Source organism: Verticillium dahliae, genomic scaffold (assembly GCF_000150675.1).
Source record: "Verticillium dahliae VdLs.17 supercont1.25 genomic scaffold, whole genome shotgun sequence".
Classification (NCBI taxonomy): Eukaryota; Fungi; Ascomycota; class Sordariomycetes; order Glomerellales; family Plectosphaerellaceae; genus Verticillium; species Verticillium dahliae.
The window spans coordinates 164,436-183,826 of record NW_009276932.1 but is presented as its reverse complement, the minus strand read 5'-3'; the positions used below and the strand labels follow the sequence as shown (position 1 = coordinate 183,826).

At 55.2% G+C, this 19,391-nt stretch overlaps 7 protein-coding genes across 7 annotated transcripts; 3 read left to right on the top strand and 4 right to left on the bottom strand.

The window, feature by feature from the left end:
• Positions 1–93: 93 nt before the first annotated feature.
• On the bottom strand, positions 94–1,251 carry VDAG_09284 (uncharacterized protein; the record flags this gene model as incomplete). The annotated part of the gene is made up of 4 exons (XM_009655586.1): positions 94–165; positions 312–486; positions 556–817; positions 879–1,251. 4 exons carry the CDS (start codon positions 1,249–1,251, stop codon positions 94–96), a joined length of 882 nt encoding a protein of 293 aa, XP_009653881.1.
• Positions 1,252–2,602: 1,351 nt separating this feature from the next.
• VDAG_09283 (ferric reductase transmembrane component 6) lies at positions 2,603–4,805 on the top strand (the record flags this gene model as incomplete). The annotated part of the gene is made up of 2 exons (XM_009655585.1): positions 2,603–3,048; positions 3,104–4,805. The coding sequence occupies 2 exons, from the start codon at positions 2,603–2,605 to the stop codon at positions 4,803–4,805; spliced, it is 2,148 nt and encodes a 715-aa protein (XP_009653880.1).
• A 1,510-nt stretch (positions 4,806–6,315) lies between these two features.
• VDAG_09282 (proton myo-inositol cotransporter) lies at positions 6,316–8,063 on the top strand (the record flags this gene model as incomplete). The annotated part of the gene is made up of 3 exons (XM_009655584.1): positions 6,316–6,545; positions 6,612–7,571; positions 7,634–8,063. 3 exons carry the CDS (start codon positions 6,316–6,318, stop codon positions 8,061–8,063), a joined length of 1,620 nt encoding a protein of 539 aa, XP_009653879.1.
• Positions 8,064–8,235: 172 nt separating this feature from the next.
• On the bottom strand, positions 8,236–9,976 carry VDAG_09281 (beta-lactamase family protein; the record flags this gene model as incomplete). The annotated part of the gene is made up of 3 exons (XM_009655583.1): positions 8,236–9,266; positions 9,329–9,457; positions 9,508–9,976. 3 exons carry the CDS (start codon positions 9,974–9,976, stop codon positions 8,236–8,238), a joined length of 1,629 nt encoding a protein of 542 aa, XP_009653878.1.
• A 1,051-nt stretch (positions 9,977–11,027) lies between these two features.
• Positions 11,028–13,632, bottom strand: VDAG_09280 (thermostable beta-glucosidase B; the record flags this gene model as incomplete). The annotated part of the gene is made up of 3 exons (XM_009655582.1): positions 11,028–12,679; positions 12,741–13,494; positions 13,567–13,632. The coding sequence occupies 3 exons, from the start codon at positions 13,630–13,632 to the stop codon at positions 11,028–11,030; spliced, it is 2,472 nt and encodes an 823-aa protein (XP_009653877.1).
• Positions 13,633–16,627: 2,995 nt separating this feature from the next.
• Positions 16,628–18,283, top strand: VDAG_09279 (uncharacterized protein; the record flags this gene model as incomplete). Its single annotated transcript, XM_009655581.1, has 3 exons — positions 16,628–16,981; positions 17,032–17,241; positions 17,297–18,283. 3 exons carry the CDS (start codon positions 16,628–16,630, stop codon positions 18,281–18,283), a joined length of 1,551 nt encoding a protein of 516 aa, XP_009653876.1.
• A 346-nt stretch (positions 18,284–18,629) lies between these two features.
• VDAG_09278 (cutinase) lies at positions 18,630–19,372 on the bottom strand (the record flags this gene model as incomplete). Its single annotated transcript, XM_009655580.1, has 2 exons — positions 18,630–19,121; positions 19,184–19,372. 2 exons carry the CDS (start codon positions 19,370–19,372, stop codon positions 18,630–18,632), a joined length of 681 nt encoding a protein of 226 aa, XP_009653875.1.
• Between the last annotated feature and the right edge of the window lie 19 nt (positions 19,373–19,391).

Below are 19,391 nucleotides of genomic sequence, written 5' to 3'. Positions count from 1 at the left end.
TGATTGCTACAACGGCAATTCAGTCTGGTATACAGCGCCTCACTTGGTGCAAATTACCGCGCCTCACGTCAGCGGCTTCGAAGACCCGCGAGCTCAGGTCACCGCGGGGAATGTTTCGATTGCAATCCATATCCGGCTTCCCATGACATGAACGATCAACTTCTTCTGGATAGGAATGTGAGAGATACCACGTTTCGTAACCTTTAAATAGTTTTCAAAAATGACATGATTCTCTCCAGCATCCATCCTTGAGCCATCGAATCTGTGACGCTATGGTCGGACGTAGGATTCACAGCAGATAAAGGACTCACGAGGCCATGAGGGCATGCCTTCATCCAGCGTGCCAGGAGTTTCTCCTTGTCCACCATCGACGGCACGAGCTCATCCTCTCCAGCAGGCATCAGCAGTACAGGTCTGTCAAACCTGCCAAACGTCGTATCAAGAGTGTCGTCTCTTATGTCTGAGGAAAAGAAGTCGTCGTCGCCTCTACAGCTAACGTTAGCTTTCCAGTACGGTTATTTCGAGCCTCATCCCGGTGGCCCGGTCTACACGTACCCTTTGGCGGCAAGTGAGTTCCACCGGTATGCTGTCACCAAGGATGAAAAGACGGGGGGAATTGAATCCCGAGGCATGGCGTCCTCCTGTTTCCCCTCGGCAATCATTTGTTTCGCCGTAGCAATGGTGGCTTCGAGGTAGTCTGCAGGCATGCTCATGCCTGCTGTCTCGCGATCAGACACCGGAGATTGCAGTATGTACCCTTCCACGGGAGGCGTATCATATTTGGCATGGTTCGTGTACTCGATACAATCTTGGCAGCCTGTTCCTCAAATAGTCAGTTAACCTTCTTCAGACTGGTTACGGAGGATTGGGCGGCTAACCAGTCGAGACTCCCATGAGCACTATCTTGTTTTTTCCGCGGCTGCGTAGATAGGTGACGAGAGCTTTGATATCCTCGACATCGTTGGCAATGCTGGAAAACCCGAAGCCGGAGTATGAACTCCGCATGCGGAACTCCCAGACGGAGTAGTTCAGCTCTGAAGCATCAGCGAGTCCATGAGCCAGAGTGCGTGGGGTCCGGCTGGTGTGTGGGCCGCCAGTGAGGCCGCCGATAAAGATCAATGCATTCGAGGAGGCTTTCGATCCAATCTCATAGGCACAGGAATCGGGAGTAGGCGACTGGAAGGGGTGGACGATGACTGGAAAGGAGCTGGTGCTCCCATGGTTGCTCGTTTGGGGGCTATCGTTGGCCATGTTGAAGATCTGGCAGACCTTGCCTGGATGTTGGAGTAACTTTCGAGAGGGAATGTCGTGTTCATGACTTTATATATGTCAGGATTCTTCCTCATGAGGTTGGTCGTGGGCCTGAAAGACGGGCGATCCTTCGACACGCTGACATCAATACGAATACGAATCGCCAAGATAGAGGAATCGTCCACGCACTGGACGTCGCAGCATGGGCTGAAAGGTTCCACCAGCCGAGGCCTATCCTTCCAGGGGAAATTTTCGAGTAGAAATACCAGAAAGTCGCCAATGGGTTGGAGATGCCACGTTATCCTATGTTTGGTGAGCGCGATACCCGGTCTCGCTATGACCGTCTCTAGACGCTGGCTGAGAAACTCTTTCAACTCCAATGTAAAAACGCAAGGCAAGAACTTGAAGCTTCAGGTGATGATCGTTGCTGTACCTCGAAGCTGGACCTTATTCGTTAGATATCCATGATTTCTTGTTCATTGGTGAGCTTCACTATCCTTGAACCGAACTCATTTGGCAGTAGTAGGAAGTTCGATAACGGTCAACTTTGATGTATGATTTCATGTCTTTGTCATGTTGCAAATCGGGAGATCTTCACGGTTTGGCTCTTATCCAGTAGAGAGGTTGAGGTCTGGTAGCATTCTCCTGGAGATACCTGGATGGCCAGCGTCTGGATCGAACCCAGCCATTTAAGCTTTTGGTCTCTGAATCTGCAAAGCCTGTACGCTGTCATGATGTGCCGTGGCGTGCTTTCCTCGACATCAGAAACCTCCTGGGAAATTGATGCAATAGGTCCAGCGCATGAAGGATCGACGAGCATCACGGAGATGTAGAGTTTCACAGGTAGAAAGACTGTTGGCTGAGAGGTGAGGTGAGGCGGCGCGATGGGCGATGGCGCTAGATTGAGCAAGTTTACGCCGACTGACGCTAAGGGCCCCCCCCCCCCCCGTCCAGCGCATTGATTGGCCTGTGGTGCTGACTGTACATGGGCGGCTCGCGCCTGCCCGAACCGGGCGAGCCTCAACCCTCTGTCGACCTGAGAAACAATTCCTCGACTTGACATCTACATTCTACGATATTCATCCTTCAGAGGCACGTTTCCGACCAGGCGCAGATCGTAATTCCATGCGACCGACGACGGGGCACTTGCGCCCTCCGTCACCGCACCGACTCTTCCGGGTAACTGGTACTTCAGACGACGCCACTCATGGCCCCACAAGCATCAGCCTGGAAAGGGGCAGTCTCTAGCTTGGCCATCGCCTTGACCATCTCATGCCAACTGATCGGGTATGCTGTTGCCCATGGCCATGGAGAAGGGTCGGCCCATGGCCTCATCGGTTATGGCATCCACATGTACGATCCTCCGTGTGCATTCGCCTGCCGGGACGCCATTGCCCCGCACCGCCTCAACTGCTCGACTGTTGAGCCGAAGCCCAGAGAGAGGCGACACGGCGGCCACGAGTCCAAGTTTAAGACAACGCCCGCGTGTTTTGCGACGGACGATTCCTATCTCCAGTCACTGGCTTGGTGCATTCAGGCTCGCTGCGATGAGCTCGAGACCTGGACCATCGACAAGTTCTGGGGGGCCGATGTCATCTGGAATCAGGCCGACCACCATGAGACGCCAAGACTCGGCTTCCATGACGCCCTATCCCAGGCCGGAAAGGCACCAAACGAGGAGATGGAAGAGCATGAGGTTTTGACTGGTGCAAAACTCGTTCCCGACAAGGACTGGGACAGGGCCTTTGCCATGGTGAGGACGTTTGCTCGTGTAGAGACGTCCAATTCCAAGTATGCGTATGACTATTGAGATGCCTCTCTGAGCATCACAACACGCTGACCAAAGCGCTAGGATAATCGTTGTCCTTACGGCAGTCCTGCTACCCATTTTCATTACTCTGTTGAGCAGCCTCGCAAGCTCTACTACACTCGAGGCATTTGTCCTGACTCAACTCATCTATCCCCCGCTCTGGGGCCAGCGCCACCTGGTCCCTCTTCCCCTCGATGTTGGACTTCTCCCAACAAGGGGCCAGATGGCCTTCATCAGCTTCCAGTTCCTCCTCAACCTCGCCCTGTCTATATTTGGGTATAGCTCTGTCGGTTCAGCATGGTCGGTGGATAATGTCCGCAAACTGGAGTTCTTCGCGAACCGCGTCGGCATCCTCTCCTTTGCCAACCTCGCTGTCGCCATCCTCTACGCCACCCGCAACAACCCACTCGTCAGGCTCACAGGCTGGTCGTACAGCTCTTTTCTCCTGTACCACCGCTGGACGGCTTACCTGTGCGTCCTCCAGGCCCTGCTCCACTCAGGCATCTGGCTTGCCCTCCACATCCACGTCCTTCCCAAGAAGTTTGCCCAGGCCTATTGGACCATCGGCACTCTCTCCATGGTGGCATGGTGTCTCATGGTTCCGCTGTCCGTGCTCTTTGTACGCCGGCGGTACTACGAGTTCTTCCTCAACATGCACGTCCTTCTGGCGTTGCTGTCTGTCGCTGGGTGCTACTACCACATCTACTTCAAGTTCAGCCACGCCTACGGCTACGAAAACTGGATCTACCTCGCCTCCCTCATCTGGGTGGTCGAGCGTCTCGCCCGCCTCGCAAAGCTGGCCAAGAATGGTATACGCCGCGCCGCCATCACCGTCATTGACGACGAGTACATAGCCGTCACGGTACCCGGCGTCAAAGCGACGGGCTACGCCTACCTCTATTTCCCCTCCCTCAGCTGGCGTGTCTGGGAGAACCACCCCTTCTCCATCTCGTCCTCGATACAAGACGGCACGGCCCTCGACTACGCACCTGACGCCGAGGGAGATCTCCCCTTCGAGCTCGTAGGCTCCGACTCGGAAGCAAGCGCCGATCTTGAGAAGGAACGCGCCAACGATTTTGACGACACCTCGCACGAGCAGCGTTCCCTCCACCCAGACAGCATTCCGCTGACGCCCGTCACCCCACAGACGCCCCACTCTGGCACGGCGCTCCTCGCTCACGAAGAGCAAGACGATGACGAGATGGACGATGAAGAGCGATCAAAGAATACATCGCCGATACCCTGCCTCACGTTCCTCATCCGTCGGGAAAAGGGCCAGACGGCGAGACTCGCCGCCACCCCGTCTCTACCCGTGCTTGTCGAGACGGCACCTCCGCCGTTATCCCTCAATCGCTACGCTACAGACCCGCATGTCGTCTGCGTGATTGGCGGGGCAGGCATCACGGCCGTGAACCCGCTCCTCGCAGCTCGCTCGAGGTTGCCACATGCTCGGACGGCGCTGTACTGGGCGTGCCGATCATCGGCTTTGGTGACGCACGTTGGTGTCGACAAGTTGACGGGGCCGGGGCTGGATGTAAATGTCCGCGTCGGAGCAAGGTGGGACGTGAGAGAGGTGCTTGGGCAAGAGACGTCTAGAAGGGGGGGAGACATCGTGGTCGTTGTCAGTGGCCCAGCGGGTATGGCGGACGAGGTTCGGAGGGTGATTGTTGACATTAATCGGGGGCTAAGGAGGAGAGGTGTCTCGGGGGTGGTGAGGTTGGTGGAGGAGTGCTTCAGCTGGTGATTGCAATATTAATGAGAGACATGTATAATGGTAGATGGATAACGGCGCAATCCTGGGTTCTTTTCTCGCTTGGACTCTGGCAGGCGGCCTGTGACCGATGCTCTGGCGACAGGCACTGCAAAAGCCGACCAGTACCACTTCTCTGACAACCGTACGAACCATGACTAGACAAGGATCGGGTAATAAGCTCGTTCAACATCAATACTCGGTCACCTCATTCCATCATCACCAGTGCCAACCCCAGCTCATAAATCTGACTCAAGGCCACAGCGGCTGAAGATTTGCTTGATGCACGACGCGAGTCGCATGCACACACAAGGGCAGACGCAGTTGTCAAATATGAACAAGTCTCCCTGAACATATTGTCTCCGCGAACGGGTCACCGATCTCCCACCATGGCAGCCACATGAATTGGACCCGTCGCACGAGATCGCGCATTGAAGTGAGAATGGCCGGCGTACGGCTTGGGGAGATTCATCGTACCCATGCTTCGTTACATGTGCCGAGCAGAGAGGAAACACAGACCAGTCTCGGCTCCCAGGATCGGCGTTTGGTGACGGCGCGGAGTGAGACAGGCACAGGCATTGTTGCGCTCGAGGACAATAGCTGCTCTGCATAGGCGTGCTTTTTCAAAAACCTAGAAGCACCACCTTTCATGTGAACAATATTGACTATTCTTTCTCCCTACCTCGTGCGAATGGCTGAGTCTCTGGATAGACTTCCACATGCTCATCAAGATCGACCGGCCGAGGTCGTGGCTCATCGGCCACACACCAACTGCTGCAAAGAAACGCGAGACATCAGGGCACGTCGAGAAAAGGTGCAAGCTGCCCGCATGCCAATCTGTCCCAGTACGGCCATGATTGGCTGCCCCCCAAGACCAGATCACGGCTCCAAATGAGGGGTCAAGCACAGCATCGCCGTCAACCAAGACTCGAGTGCCCTGTGACCCTTGCCGCTCCCCCTGGTAGTCCCATGTCGTGCACTTTATTCGAGCGTCAACACTGGCCCCTTGGCCCTGTGCCAAGCCTCTGAAAGGGGCATGCCTCTGAGCCTTTTGCTGGCGCTGGACCTCCCATAGGACAGGCACAGGGCCGCCATAGCTCCAAGGGAACACGGGCGGATGGCGAACTCGTCTTGGGCTATGGGGGACCCTAGCGCGCGATGCACCCTACCACATTATGTAGAGATGCCTGCCCAGCTCGAGCTTGGCATGCTCTGCAGGTCACACAGGAGAGGGTTGCTATGAACATGTGCGCATGCCCCCTCTCGAGCAAGGGCAGCATAAAAAAACACCTTGGTCTCGCCTCTCCCCCCCAGTCGTGCTTAATGGCCTTGACCTTTTGGCTGGCTGGGTTGCTGTGTTGGCTCGCAGACCATTATTGGATTCGGGCGTGACTTTTGACGATTTAACAAGGTACTACCTCAGGGTCGCCTGCAGGCTGGTCACATCTTTTGTTGCCCCATTTCCACACGGCACACGAACGACGTGCCCGCAACCCATTGCGCGATGGGGGACAAGAAAGTCGCTGCCGTTGAGCAGTTCGACAGGGTTGCAAGTAATGGCAGTGTCTTGACGGCACCGCCCGAGACGAACGAGTTCACACACCTCAAGCTTCGACAATCTCTCTGGAAATGGCGTCGCATCGTCTTCTATTGCATGGGTATGACCTCTGCCATCCTCATGTACGGATATGACTATGTTATCGTCGGCACAGTCTCCGCCATGCCCAGCTTCCAGTCAGTTTCTCCATTGTGCCCAGTACCAACTGACCACAGCACCAAGTATGCTGACGAACAATGCAGAAAGGATTTTGGCTACCAGCTCGACGGTGAATGGATCCTTCCTTCTCTATGGCTCGGCCTCTGGAACTTTGCGTCACCGGGCTGCTCCATGATCGGTGCTCTGGCTGGCGGCCTCTTCCAAGACCGCTATGGTCGCCGCGGGTCCCTCGCCGTCGGCTCCTTCCTGTCGGCCATCGGCGTCGCCGTCTGCTTCGTCTCATACCTCTCAGGCGATATAGACACCCGACGCGGCCTCTTCCTCGCCGGCAAGGGATTCCAGGGCGGCGCCATCGGCATGGTCATGGCCACGACGCAGACGTACATGTCGGAGGTGCTGCCGCCGAACCTGCGCGGCCCGCTACTCGCCTTCTTCCCCATCTTCACGCTCCTTGGCCAGCTCGTCGGCGCCGGCGTCATTTTCGCTTGTCTCGACCTGAGTAACGGCTACACCATTTGCTTCGCGACCCAGTGGCCCTTTTCCGCCCTGCCCATGATCATCGCCTTCTTCATCCCCGAGAGCCCGACGTACCTCATCCGCAAGGGTCAGTACGACAAGGCCCTCAAGGCGCAGACGCGACTCGACGAGCCCGGCGCCGACACGCCCGCCGCGCTGGCCGTCATTCAAAAGAACATCGAGCACGAGAGGGAACAGGCGCAGGCGACGTACACGGACTCGTTCCGGAAGCCGAATCTCCGACGCACTCTGATTGTCATGTTTGCAAACCTGTTGCCGCAGCTCTTTGGCCTGACGCTGCTCTCCAAGTCGAGCTACTTCCTCCAGATCGTCGGTATGGATGACGACAAAAGTGTCATTCTGCTGATGCTCGGCATCGTCTGTGGTCTGATCACCAATATCGTCAGTATCTGGGTGCTCTCACGGGTGGGCAGGAGGAAACTTCTGCTCATCTCGTTGAGTGTTGCCTCTGTGCTGTGGGCGGGTATGGGTATCTGCGGCATCTGGTCCGGCGAAGTCGTCGTTGCGTAAGTCGAACCCCTTTTACCATCCATTATTGTGCGTCGTGACCAGGCTGACCCGGTAACAGATATACTGCGGCGTCCATGATTGCTGTTGTGATCACCACGAGTTTGGGTGCCTGGCCCTGCTCCCACGTCGTCAGCGCCGAGACGTCGGCTCTGCATCTACGAGCCAAGGCTCAGGGCATCGGCTGGTTCACTTCGGGAGCTGGCAACTCGATCTTCGGCTTTGTGCTGCCGTATATCTTCAACCCTGATCAGGGCAACCTTCGGGCGAAGACGGGCTTCGTGTTTGCCGGCTTGTGTCTTTTCGCCACTGTTGTTACGTTCTTTGAGGTCCCAGAAATGAAAGGTCGCACCCCGGGTGAAATAGATCGCATGTTTGAGCTTGGGCTGTCCGCCAGACAGTTCAGGACATGGCATAACCCTAGCGCAAACCTGAACGACGGCGAGGGCGAGAAGCAAGATGGAAGTCGGGAACCGGTAACACCTGTTTAATACTCGGCTGTTCCAATGATGGAGGGCATTCTGAATCATGATGAATTTTATTTCGCTACGATGACGACGAAAGATTTAAGCAAGAGCCGTATTGATCCGAGTCTAGGAGAACCTATACACCAAAGAGAACACAAAACCGCCACCTACTTGACCTTGCATAGAAGCCAGCCCGTCAGACCTTCAGCAACTCCTGCCTCAAACCTGGCGATGTTACACTGACAACCCTTCCATCCTCGAATTTGAAATCAATTTCATCGATTGGCAATCCCGCAAACCTCAATCCGTCTTGCGCAATCCATGTCTCACACTGCTTCGCAAAGATCCCAGTTTTGTTCTTCGACGAATGGCCCTCAAAATACACCAACCACCGGTCGTCTATACCGACAGGATATGCCCTCGCATCAACACTGATAAGATTCTCCCGTCCAGGAAGCCCCAGCCAAGCATCGAGGACGCTGCCATTGCCGAACGCCCACTCCTCAATCTTGAGGCCTGGGCCATCATCAACGGCTAGAGTCAGCGAGCCGGTCTCGGAGGTGTAGGTGCCACCATAGGTAGCTTCCGCCTGGGCTCGCGTGAGGGACTCGAGAATTGGAATGAGGGTGCGAATCACAACATCGAGGAGGTCTCTGACGGCGTTAAAGGTCTCTTCGCCAGCAGTGTTGATGGAGAGACCGACACCATAAGCGGGCAACAAGGCAATGTGCGCGGCGTAAAACGGCAGGTTTCCCGTTTTGCTGTAGATCTCTATCGGGCGGCCGTCGGGGGTCAGGTCGCTGGGGCGGTAGATCTCCCAAGGCATACCGACGGCTTCGGCAGGATTGGCAGTGAAGACTACTGGTTTGAGCCACATGGCAGTGTCGGCACGGGAGAGCTGCTCGTGGTTGAGGATGCTGCGGATGAAAGACTGCAAATCGTGTGGCGTTGAGAACATACCGCCAGTACTGTCGTAGTTGGCAAGTGTTCTAGTATACCACTCGAGGCCGCCGACGGGGATGATGCCATTTTCGACAACGGGCACTCTGGTGCCTGTGTTTTTGAGTTTGAGGGGCACGGCGATGCCGTCATTCAGGGCATCGGCGTAGGAGGAGGACGTAATATTCTCGACAGCAAAGCCGAGGATTATGTAGGCAAGATTGCTGTATGCAGCGTTGGTGCCGGGCTGCCAGGTAAGGTTCGAGAACTTGAGTCCATCAAAGAATTCTGCGCGAATCAGTATAGATTACGTCAAATTGGCATGGTCTGCAGAAATAACTTGCGTCTACGAGTGCAAGGAGCCTCGCCAATCTGGATCGCATCACAAGTCGGCAGGCCCTCGGGTATGGGTATCTTCGGGAATCCAAGCTGCGCCAGCATGACAGGCGGGATCGTTGCGGAGATGTCATATACAAAGCCTGAGGGTATTAGTTTCCTGGCTGTTTCTGGTGCTCGGGGATGTTCTTACTGTCTTGGTTGACACCAGCGAGCTGGCTTGCTAACATCCTCAATGTTGTGTCCTTATATTGGGCGACATTCTCCAGCTTCGACACAAACTGCCAGACGGGCGAATCAAGATTCAGACCTTCCTCCAAAAGTAGGGACAAGACTGTAAAAACTTTCGTCACAGATCCTAAACGGTAAATGGTGTCTCCATTGACTGTATCGACGCCTATGTCGTTACGAAGCAGTGCTGTGTGGTGGAACTCGAAGAAAGTATCATCGGATGTCGTGATCGCGACTGAAAAAGACGTGGTCGTGATGTTGAAGTCGTTTTGGCAGGCCTTGACGACATTGTCTAAGCTTCTCTTGAGAGCTGATGCCACTTTGTCGCTCGAACTGATCTTGGGGTTGGGCAAAACAGCGCCAGTGGGAGGACAATGGGCGGCAACCCACGTCAGCCACGATAGAGCGATCAATGCTATCGTGATCTTCATATTGTTTGTAGAGAGCGGCAAGGCACTTTGATCCCTTCCGATCCAGATCGCGAAAGAGTTGATCGTTTTGGAAGGCTGGAAGGACGACTACCAGAACAGCACTGAGGAGGCGAGACTTGTTTGCAGAAGAATGCAGCGGAGCATGCGGTTGCGGTTAATTGATGATAATAGATCTCTTCAGACCTGGACACTTATATATCTATCAAGTGACTCTGAGTTTGTCAAATGTTCATCCTTCTTATTGGCACAGTTCTCAACGACGCGCAAGCTTAGGCGAAACAGTCCGAGCCGTCCAACTACAATAGTCCCAGACGACAGCACTTGGGCGTCGCAAACTCGGCGGCATTCACTGTGCCTGGGAGTTTGGAAATCCATCATATAGGATTGGGAGGCTTTGTGGTCGAGCACTTATTCGTCGGCTCGGTCTTCGACGCGTCACATTTAGAGGATCAATTACGCCTCTGGATTTTCTGACCGAACTTGCAGGATCAGCGCCGCGAAGCCTTTGCACTGTGCAGCATCAGCTTAAATCTCCGAAATCTTCAATAGAATCCAGTGGGGGAGGGGGATTTGTCTTAGGAATCCGAGATGGGCTGTACAGGCTGCACATAGCCCGTGCCTGATGAGAGTGGATGCTTCTGTAATCAATGCGAGCTGGCGAATGAGGGAAGGCCTGATGGTTTGCGAGGTTCCTCAACCTCGCAGGCATGATCCTGCGAGCAAACCTAAATCTTGAGATCAACGAGCCAGTTCCCTCTAGAACCACACTTCGCTTTCTTTAAAGGCAGGCAGTGCAATTTAGAAGTGGCGTATAGTCCCCAAGTTGTGCTCTTAGCTTCCTCGCATATCACACTGCCTTGGTCTCATTCGACCTGCCAGGGTATTCAGGGCAGGCCGATGCAACAATCAGCGCGCGTTCATCTTCATCAGGTTACACAAACAATGACCGACGACACCTTATTTTAGATGGCTCGACAATCGTTCAGATCATGACCTCGTATTATTTGTTCCTGACGCATAGATTTACAACAGTCGGTGAAAAGAAACGCACTCATGGCTTCCACTGTTTTGCCGCGAGTACCACGATAGTGGTCTGCAGGATATCCGCCGCAGTCTCGCCCAGCGAAATGGCGTATTCTCCACCTTGAATCACCCATTGTTTCGAGGCCTCATCAAACGACGCGAAGTCTTTGACTGAGACGAAAATCTCGATTCTCTTCACCTCGCCAGGCTGAAGACGCACCTTCTGGAATCCAGCCAGAACCTTGATGGGCGTGTCGGTCGAAGCCTGCGCGCTGCCGGCGTAAACCTGCACCAGCGTGGCACCCTCGACGCTTCCAATGTTCTTTACATCAACTCTGACAGCGTATCTATCGTTATCATGCGGCGTCTTGGCCACTTCCATCGCGCCATACTCAAAACTCGTATACGAGAGACCGTGGCCGAAGGGGAAGTTGACCTTGTCCCTGGTGAGGCGGTCAAAGTGGCGGTATCCCACAAAAACACCTTCTTCGTACGTCACCTTCAACTGCCCATCGACGTACTCGCCGGGGAAGTTTCCATGCGCCGGCGCATCCTCGATCTTCTGGGGGAATGTCATAGGGAGACGGCCCTCGGGATTAACAGCACCAGTGAGCACGTCGGCGATCGAGTTGCCGCACTCCTGGCCTGGGAACCACGCCTGCACGAGTCCTCGCACCTGGTCCAGCCAGGGCATGGCCACGGCGACGCCTGTCGAGTTGACAACGACCGTGTTGCGGTTCGCCGCGGCCACAGCGGCGATGAGCTCATTCTGCCCACGTGGCAGATTGAAGGAATCTTGGTCGCGGCCTTCAGTCTCCCACTGGGGATCGTGGCCCGTGAAGACAACGGCCAGGTCGGCTGCCTGAGCGGCTTCCACGGCTTCGGCCTGTAGGTCGGCGTCATGGACCGATTCGAGGGAGAAGCCGACGCGTACGCCGCTGCGGCCTTCGAGGATCTCGAGGCCAATCTTGCGAGGAGGGTCACTCCTGATACGGAGACGGTGTTTCCTGCCGCCTTCAAAGTGATGCCGGAACTCTTCCTCGGGGGCTGCCAAGAAAAGGGAGCCCATGGGGTCGCTCGAATTACCCGTCTGCTCCCAGATGAGCTTGTCATCAACATAAACCTTGGTCGGACCCAGGCCAGAGCAGGCAATGTAGTGTGAACCTGACTCCAGAGGCGTGAAGTCGGCAACGATCTCTAGGGCCCGCCACAGCGACTCTTGGGAACCGAGGGGCGAATACGCCGACAAGGTCTGACCGTGGCTCGTCTTTGAGGGCTCCGACCTGCCGTTTTCAAACAGCAGACGCGTGAAGCCTGGTTGGCCATCGAGGCCGAGAACCGCGCCGCTGCTGCCGTTCCTGTTGATCGGTGCCAAGAGACGTTCGCGATGGGCACCTTGCGCAAAGGCGAACTCGACATCGTCACCGAGGGCTGCACGCAAACCGTCCCAAGGCGTCACCTTGTAGTAGGCGTTGACAGCGGCGCTGCCACCTCCGTGCGCGAGGGCGTCCTTGGCGAAGCCGATGAGCGCGACTCTCTTGCCCTTGAGTTCCTCCTTTTTCAGAGGCAGAACGCCATCATTCTTCAGAAGCACCATCCCTCTAGCACCAGACTCTCGTATGATGGATCTCAGCTCGGGCTTATCAGTCGACACGCCCAGCTCTAGGGGGTCTGACTCGGCTTCAAATGCCTTGAGTTTGAAACGCCCAACTCCAAGACCCCCCCCGACTCGGTCATCGACAACGTCTTCTGTCACCCTCCCCCTTCGCCACTGCGTCCTTCACGGCTTGCAGTTTTCGTATCCTCGGCGGTCCAGGCATTTCAAGGTCTAGGCCAGCGTTAAGCGCCGCGGCCACGGAGTTTGTGCCGCCCCAGTCACTCATGACAAGGCCCTTCCACCCCCACTCGCCGCGCAGCACCGTCTTCAGCAGCCACTCGTGATTGTCGCAGTGTTGTCCGTTGACGTGGTTATACGCAGTCATGACGGCCCAGGGCTTTGCTTCCCTGACGGCAATCTCAAAGGGCTTGAGGTAAATCTCCCTGAGCGCGCGCTCACTGATGGTCTCGTCGACGGTGGTCCTCTTGGTCTCCTGCTCGTTGGCGACGAAATGCTTGATGGTGGCGCCAACACCGCACTCCTGCAGGCCGAGAATGTACTGTGACGCCATTTTGCCCGCGAGAAAGGGGTCCTCGCTGAAGGACTCGAAGTTGCGGCCGCCAAGTGGATGGCGGTGGATGCAGACCGTCGGGCCGAGCAGGACATGAGCGCGCTTGCCTCGGGCTTCAGCGGCGAGAGCGCGACCAGTTCGGCGCGCGACGAGGGGGTCGAAGGTCGCGGCGAGAGAGCAGCCAGCTGGGAAGCAGGCTGAGCGTATCAACTCATCCGTGGCTGCTGAACGGACGCCATTGGGCCCATCGACGGATTTGATGGACGGGATGCCCTTTAAAGGAATGTCTGCTGATTCGGAGAAGCTCTTGCCCGCAAGCAGTGTGATCTGGTTTGCCAGTTAGTGATTCAGTCTCTATTGATAGCCTCATGTGAAAAGCTATGAGCCTGGACGACCAACCTTCTCATCGATCGTCAGGGTCGCGAGGACGGTCTCAACGTCGAGCTGCGAAATATAGCGGCCCATCTCGACAGCTGAAAGACGATGCGCGCAACGATGACGGTGCGACAGCTGTTGACGGTGAGCGTGGAACGATCAATCAAACAGATGATGATCTTGTTCGCTCTTCATTGCCCCTCGTATCATGGCTCGAAGGGCCACGAAGTCCCTTAAGACATCTAACATTGTGGATGTTCCTTCCGAAGATGGTGGCCGTTCCGGCGCAAACCGTTCTAGATTTCAGCGAGAATAGGAAGGTTGAAAATAGGCTGGAAGCGCCCCGGGTGTCGTGCAGAAGAATCTGAACCCCCCTTCGGATCTCGCCTCCCATAGTGGGTGTGCACCAAATTCTCCGCGCAACGACACCTAGATCTGACCCACGAGCACTCCGGGGACACAAGCGACCGCTAGCAATACCGTTCCTTGCGATCGACCTATCTAATTCGGAAGATTTCTAGCTGTTCCGCGAATCTTGTGGGTAGTCTGCATCTACCGTTCCGCAGTTTTGAGTTTGGAAATACCATCTCCGACAAGCCCCTCATTGGATCAAGTGGTATGGCAATCAAGATCTACAGTCTGGGGCTCGTGGTCATGTGGCTTGTAAATGAACCTTGCCGTCGACCCGCGAAGTCTTGTCTGCTTAGAGGACGAGTCACATTCCGTCCGGCACGCATCTAGTGCTTAAGCTGCATTGCAAAGGGTTCATCGTCCATCAGATAATCTATTTTTGAGACGATACTACATGTGAAGCACCGGCAAAGCTGACGATAGGCTTGGTCAGCCCGCCGAACTCTGCTGCTATTGAACCTTCAAAACAATGAGCTCTATTACACTTCGTGCTTCGCTCAAGCCACAGATTTCACGTGCACATGTGACAACCATTCGTCCTTGCTGGTGTCCGAGGCAGCTTGTGAGACACGGGGCCTCGGGAAGGACAAAAAGCGAGGCGGGGTTTTTGAAACCCCCCTCGCTGATGGTTTCAAAACAATTCGTTGTCCGTATATGCCGCCAAGCCCTTCCCTTTAAGACCCGAGAACGGTCTCGTGTACTTTGGAGCCAAGGAGCCGGCTAGACTGTCTACTCGACAGATTCTCATCTGATATAATGCGATCAAGCGACATCATGTAGCTGGTCCGGAACCTCAATTCTGTCATTTTATCTGGAGCGCCCAGTTTGTACCCTTATACCCACGATCGCTCTCGGGCCTAAGAGATGGAGGAACGTCTTTGGCCATTGCATGCGGGCCTCAATAAGAACTTTATCACGGCTGTCCCAATTCAATCTACACAAAGTCAAGGCGCCTCGCTGCATAGTTTGTGGCGCAGGCTGGACTTCCGGATGACAATGCATGTTAAGATGAAATATCAACACGATGTTGTCAGTGCTTGATTGAGAGCAAAGTGCAGGTCTTTCACACGTGATCCGCAGGCAACAAAACATAAGGTAGGCAGGGGGTTGGAATACATCTGAAGTCTAGCACACTGCAGCTTGGGGGGCCCTCCGTAGTCCTTATATATATGTTCTCGTAGCCCTTAGCCCGTAATCGGACCCCCTGTTCGGCGGCTCCGCAGGGCGACCTGTCACCTTTGGGCTGTTCGATGTGCTTCGGTCCAGGGCAGAAACTTGAAATTGCGAGATGCTGTCTTTCTCCTATTCATCAAGAATACATAAATTGCTAGATTAATCAAGACTGTACGACATCAGTGCAGCTTCAAGCAGCAAGAGGCCATTCTCTGTGGAAGATGATATAATACTGATGCTGTGACACAGAGTTGGACGACGGTCATGATAGGAAGCAAATATTTCATTGTCCTGCTGCTTTCTTTGTTTTAACTCGTCTTTCTGATAATTTTAGATGATTTGATAACTTTTCTAGTCAAGTTTGCACCCGGAGCTTTCCGGAGATGTGCAGTCATGAAGCGTTTGGCTTTTGATGCCGGGTTGCGTATCAGCATGATGAGCGATCCAGCCAGACTCAAGGAGTCCGATCCGGCAGGTCTCTTTCAACAAGATAGAAGAGGTGAACTCCAGAAGCCAAGGTTGCGGGGAGACATTAGGCTACCATGTGGAGAAATGGACATGATTCAGTGGTCCTGACAACATCGTCAGCTTCACTGTTCGGTCGGCATCTCATTCGCGAGGTTGGATCGTTATCCTGCTTTAACCCATTTGAAGTTAACGCGACTCAGTGACTCTCTTTTCCGTGTCTAGGTACATGGAGCTCTCCATAAAACCCACTGTTATCACGTCGAGTATTTCCATGGCGGTAAGCATCATCGGGAAAGATCGGACTTGGCGATATGTAGCACGGAGAAAAAGAACCACCGCGGAGTAAGGGTTGCCCGTAATACGAAACATTTGATGCCTCACGACGAAGACAAAGCTTGTTGCTTGAGAGAGGGGAGTGCAATTCGTTGATTGATTGGACACAGGGACCACGAAAAGAGAATGGTTATGCTCTCGGCATTGGAGCCTCGCGCAACCATCCGTAGATCTTTCGTCTTGGTATTGCACTACGGTAGTTTTTCTGTTCTCCGTTCATAAATCAGGCGCACGTCACGTCTATAACTCGGAAGCCAAGTCGAACATAAATGGGAGGTGGTATTGCAGATTGAGAGTCAGCCATGCCCGACTCCTCCACACCCACTGCTTGCCGCGATGGTATCATTCCACCTGAAGTCTGAACCATCTCTTGGCCCGGTGTCATGAGGGGCTCACAATTGGTCGATCTGGATACTTCTATCCACGGTTGCAAGTCAAGATGACGGCGGGGTTGGTGCTCTGGTTGGCACTTGGCAATGGATTGGCTTTGATGATCTGGGGTATGTTGCCTTGGCACACCACTCTCCACTGCTTGGCAGTTTGGTGAGACAACGGGCATAGACAAGATGACGTCGAATATCCCAAGACCGCCTACAAATCGACTGTGTCCCGCGCAAAGTTTTCACTGGCCAGGTGACCTTGGGCACCCCGACCTCATCTTCCATTCTTCTTTTGACATTCGGCACGACTTCTCATCGATATGTCCGACAACAAGGAGGCTAAGCCTCCGCATGTTGGTGGAGAGGCCCCTGCCCAGCGGACACCCGGGACCCAAACCCATAGTACAGAGCATCTTGAGAGTATCCCGTCACACACCGTCACGCAACAGGAGCAGGAGAAAGCAGACGCGTGCCTCGATATCGATCATGTGGCTAATCTCGGCCTTGAGAACTGGAAAGACCTTGAGAAGAAGGTAGTCCGCAGATTGGATATGACCATGCTGCCTCAGCTTTGGATTCTCTACATGTTCAACTACCTCAACAGGGTCAATATTGCACAAGCCCGACTGAATACGTTTGATGAGGACCTTGGCCTGGAGGATGGAGATTACCAAGTAGGTCAGGATCTCAAGGAATTTACGACGATTGAACTGACAATTCCCAGACGGCCGTGGCTATCCTGACTGTGGGATACATGTTAGCTCAGCTGCCATCCAACATGTTGATCACGCGTGTTCGCCCTGCTGTTTACCTTCCCACCGCCGCCATGCTGTGGTCTGCCATTTCTGCTGCAACGGCAGGGTGCACCAGCGCTGGGGGCCTTCTAGGTGTCCAGTTTGTTCTCGGAATTATTGAGGCACCTTTGTTCCCAGGTGTAAGTCTTCCCAGTACTAAAAACCGCCAACCCCTCTGCTAATACATTGATTCAGGCCGTATTCCTCATGTCCTGCTGGTACACCCGTCGAGAATTGGCCTTGCGTACCGCTCTGCTGTACTCTGGGTTAGTTCTCGCGCAGGCCTTCTCCGGCCTCATCGCCGCAGGCGTCTTCGCAGGACTTGACGGTGCCATGAACCTCGCCGGATGGCAGTGGCTTTTCATCCTCGAGGGTGCGGCCAGCGCCTTCTTTGCCTTGACAGCATTCTTCATTCTTCCAAACTACCCACAGTCTGAGAATGGCAGCGCCATGTGGTCGATGACTTCGGACATGCGCAAGGTTGCCGTCGCTCGCATCCTCGACGATCGCGTTGAAAAGTCAGAAGGCTTGAGTGTCTGGCACGGCCTCAAACTCGCCGTAACAGATGTCAAGTGTTACATCTTCATCTTCATGAACATCTTCATCACCTCGTCGTACGGTTTTAACAACTTCTTCCCCACCATGGTCAGGGGCTTTAACCTCGGTTCTGACAACGTCTCACTGCTCTTGACCGCTCCTCCCTACGTCTGGGGCACGATAGTTTCATTCCTTGTTGCGTGGAACTCGGACCGGAAGCGTGAGCGTGGCTTCCACATCATGGCCAACCTCGGCTGCTCTATCACTGGCTTTATCATCACTGTCGCTACGGTTAACACGGCAGCGCGGTACACGGCAGCTTTTCTCTACACGTCTGGCAGCTTTTCCGCAAACGCCCTGGTCTACACCTGGGCTGTCTCCTCGCTTGGGCAGACACCAGAAAAGCGGGCGGCAGGTGGTGCGATTGTCAACATTTGCGGACATATCGGCAACGTCATTTCTCCGTACTTCTTCCCCGACAGGGATGCACCGCGCTTCACCATGGCCATGATCTTACAAATCGTATTTGCATCGCTCGCTCTCACCATGGCTGGCGTCTCCAAGATGTACCTGAGGAAGCAAAACAGCAAGCTGCGCGAGTCGGCCGAGAGGCTTGGCAGGGCTTACAACCCTTTCACCACGTAGTAGCATAACAGTCACGAGATTCAGCGGAGGCCAAGATAGACATGGCTCTCGAATGCCAAAGGGTCACAGCAGCATGACGTCCTACAAAGACCTTTGACCATCACAGCGCCAGGCAATGTATCATCCGTCCTCGTTGATGGTGCCGGTAATCTGCGCTGTGGAAGCGTGAGGGACACGCCAGGAATCATGGGTTTCGGACAGTAGGAATGGCTTTCTCCCCAGTAGTCATAGAATGTATTCAAATATGTACACGAATCACTGCCCCTTGAAGTCGTGGCCGCGGAAGCCCTCAACATCTTTCCCGAATACCTCGTCCAACATTGATCAAAAACAGCCATCATGCCGCCTAGGCCCCGATCCTCTGAATCAAAAACTGCGGCGCCGGCCCCGCAGCGTCACCCGCATACCCGAAATGCGCCGGCCCAACCATCAACGACCCCCGACAGACCATGTCCCCAGCCCGGCAGAAGACCCTCGTCCTCTCGACCGGGAACCCCGGCACGCGGCCCCCGCTCTGCGCGTTGCGCGTGTACCCGAACAGCACGACGCCCTGCACCTGGCTCTTCGTGCGCTGCGACGCGCCGCCCAGCGCGCCGGCCATGACGGCCGACCCCTGGCTGTAGCCGCCCGTGACGACGCGGGCGGACGGGCACTTGGAGGCGGCGAGGTCGAGCAGGCGGCGGGCCTCGGCGATGGCGGCGGCGGATGCGCCGGCGGGCTGGAGGTTCGAGAGGAGGTCTGCGCGGTAGGCGCCGCCGACGCCCTGGACCCAGACGGCGTTGCGGTATTTGGCTTCCAGGACGCGGGCCACGGCGGGGCCAGCGGATGTGCCCTTGTTCTCCGTGTTAGCTCTGTTCGTGATGATCATGGAGCAACAGGCTGAGGTTGCGTGGATCTCACCATGTTGCCGGGCTCGCCGGTAGCGCGGGCATAGATGAAGATCACGCGGGGGCAGGCGGTGGAGGAGCCGCGCTCGAGGTCGTTTCGGTTGAAGGACTGGCGGGCCTCGAGGGCGTGAGGTTGCTCATCGCTGACCGGAAGGGCCGAAGCCAGGGCCGTGAATAGCGAGAAGAGTGTGTAGAACTTCATTTCGAGGTTGCTATCTTCA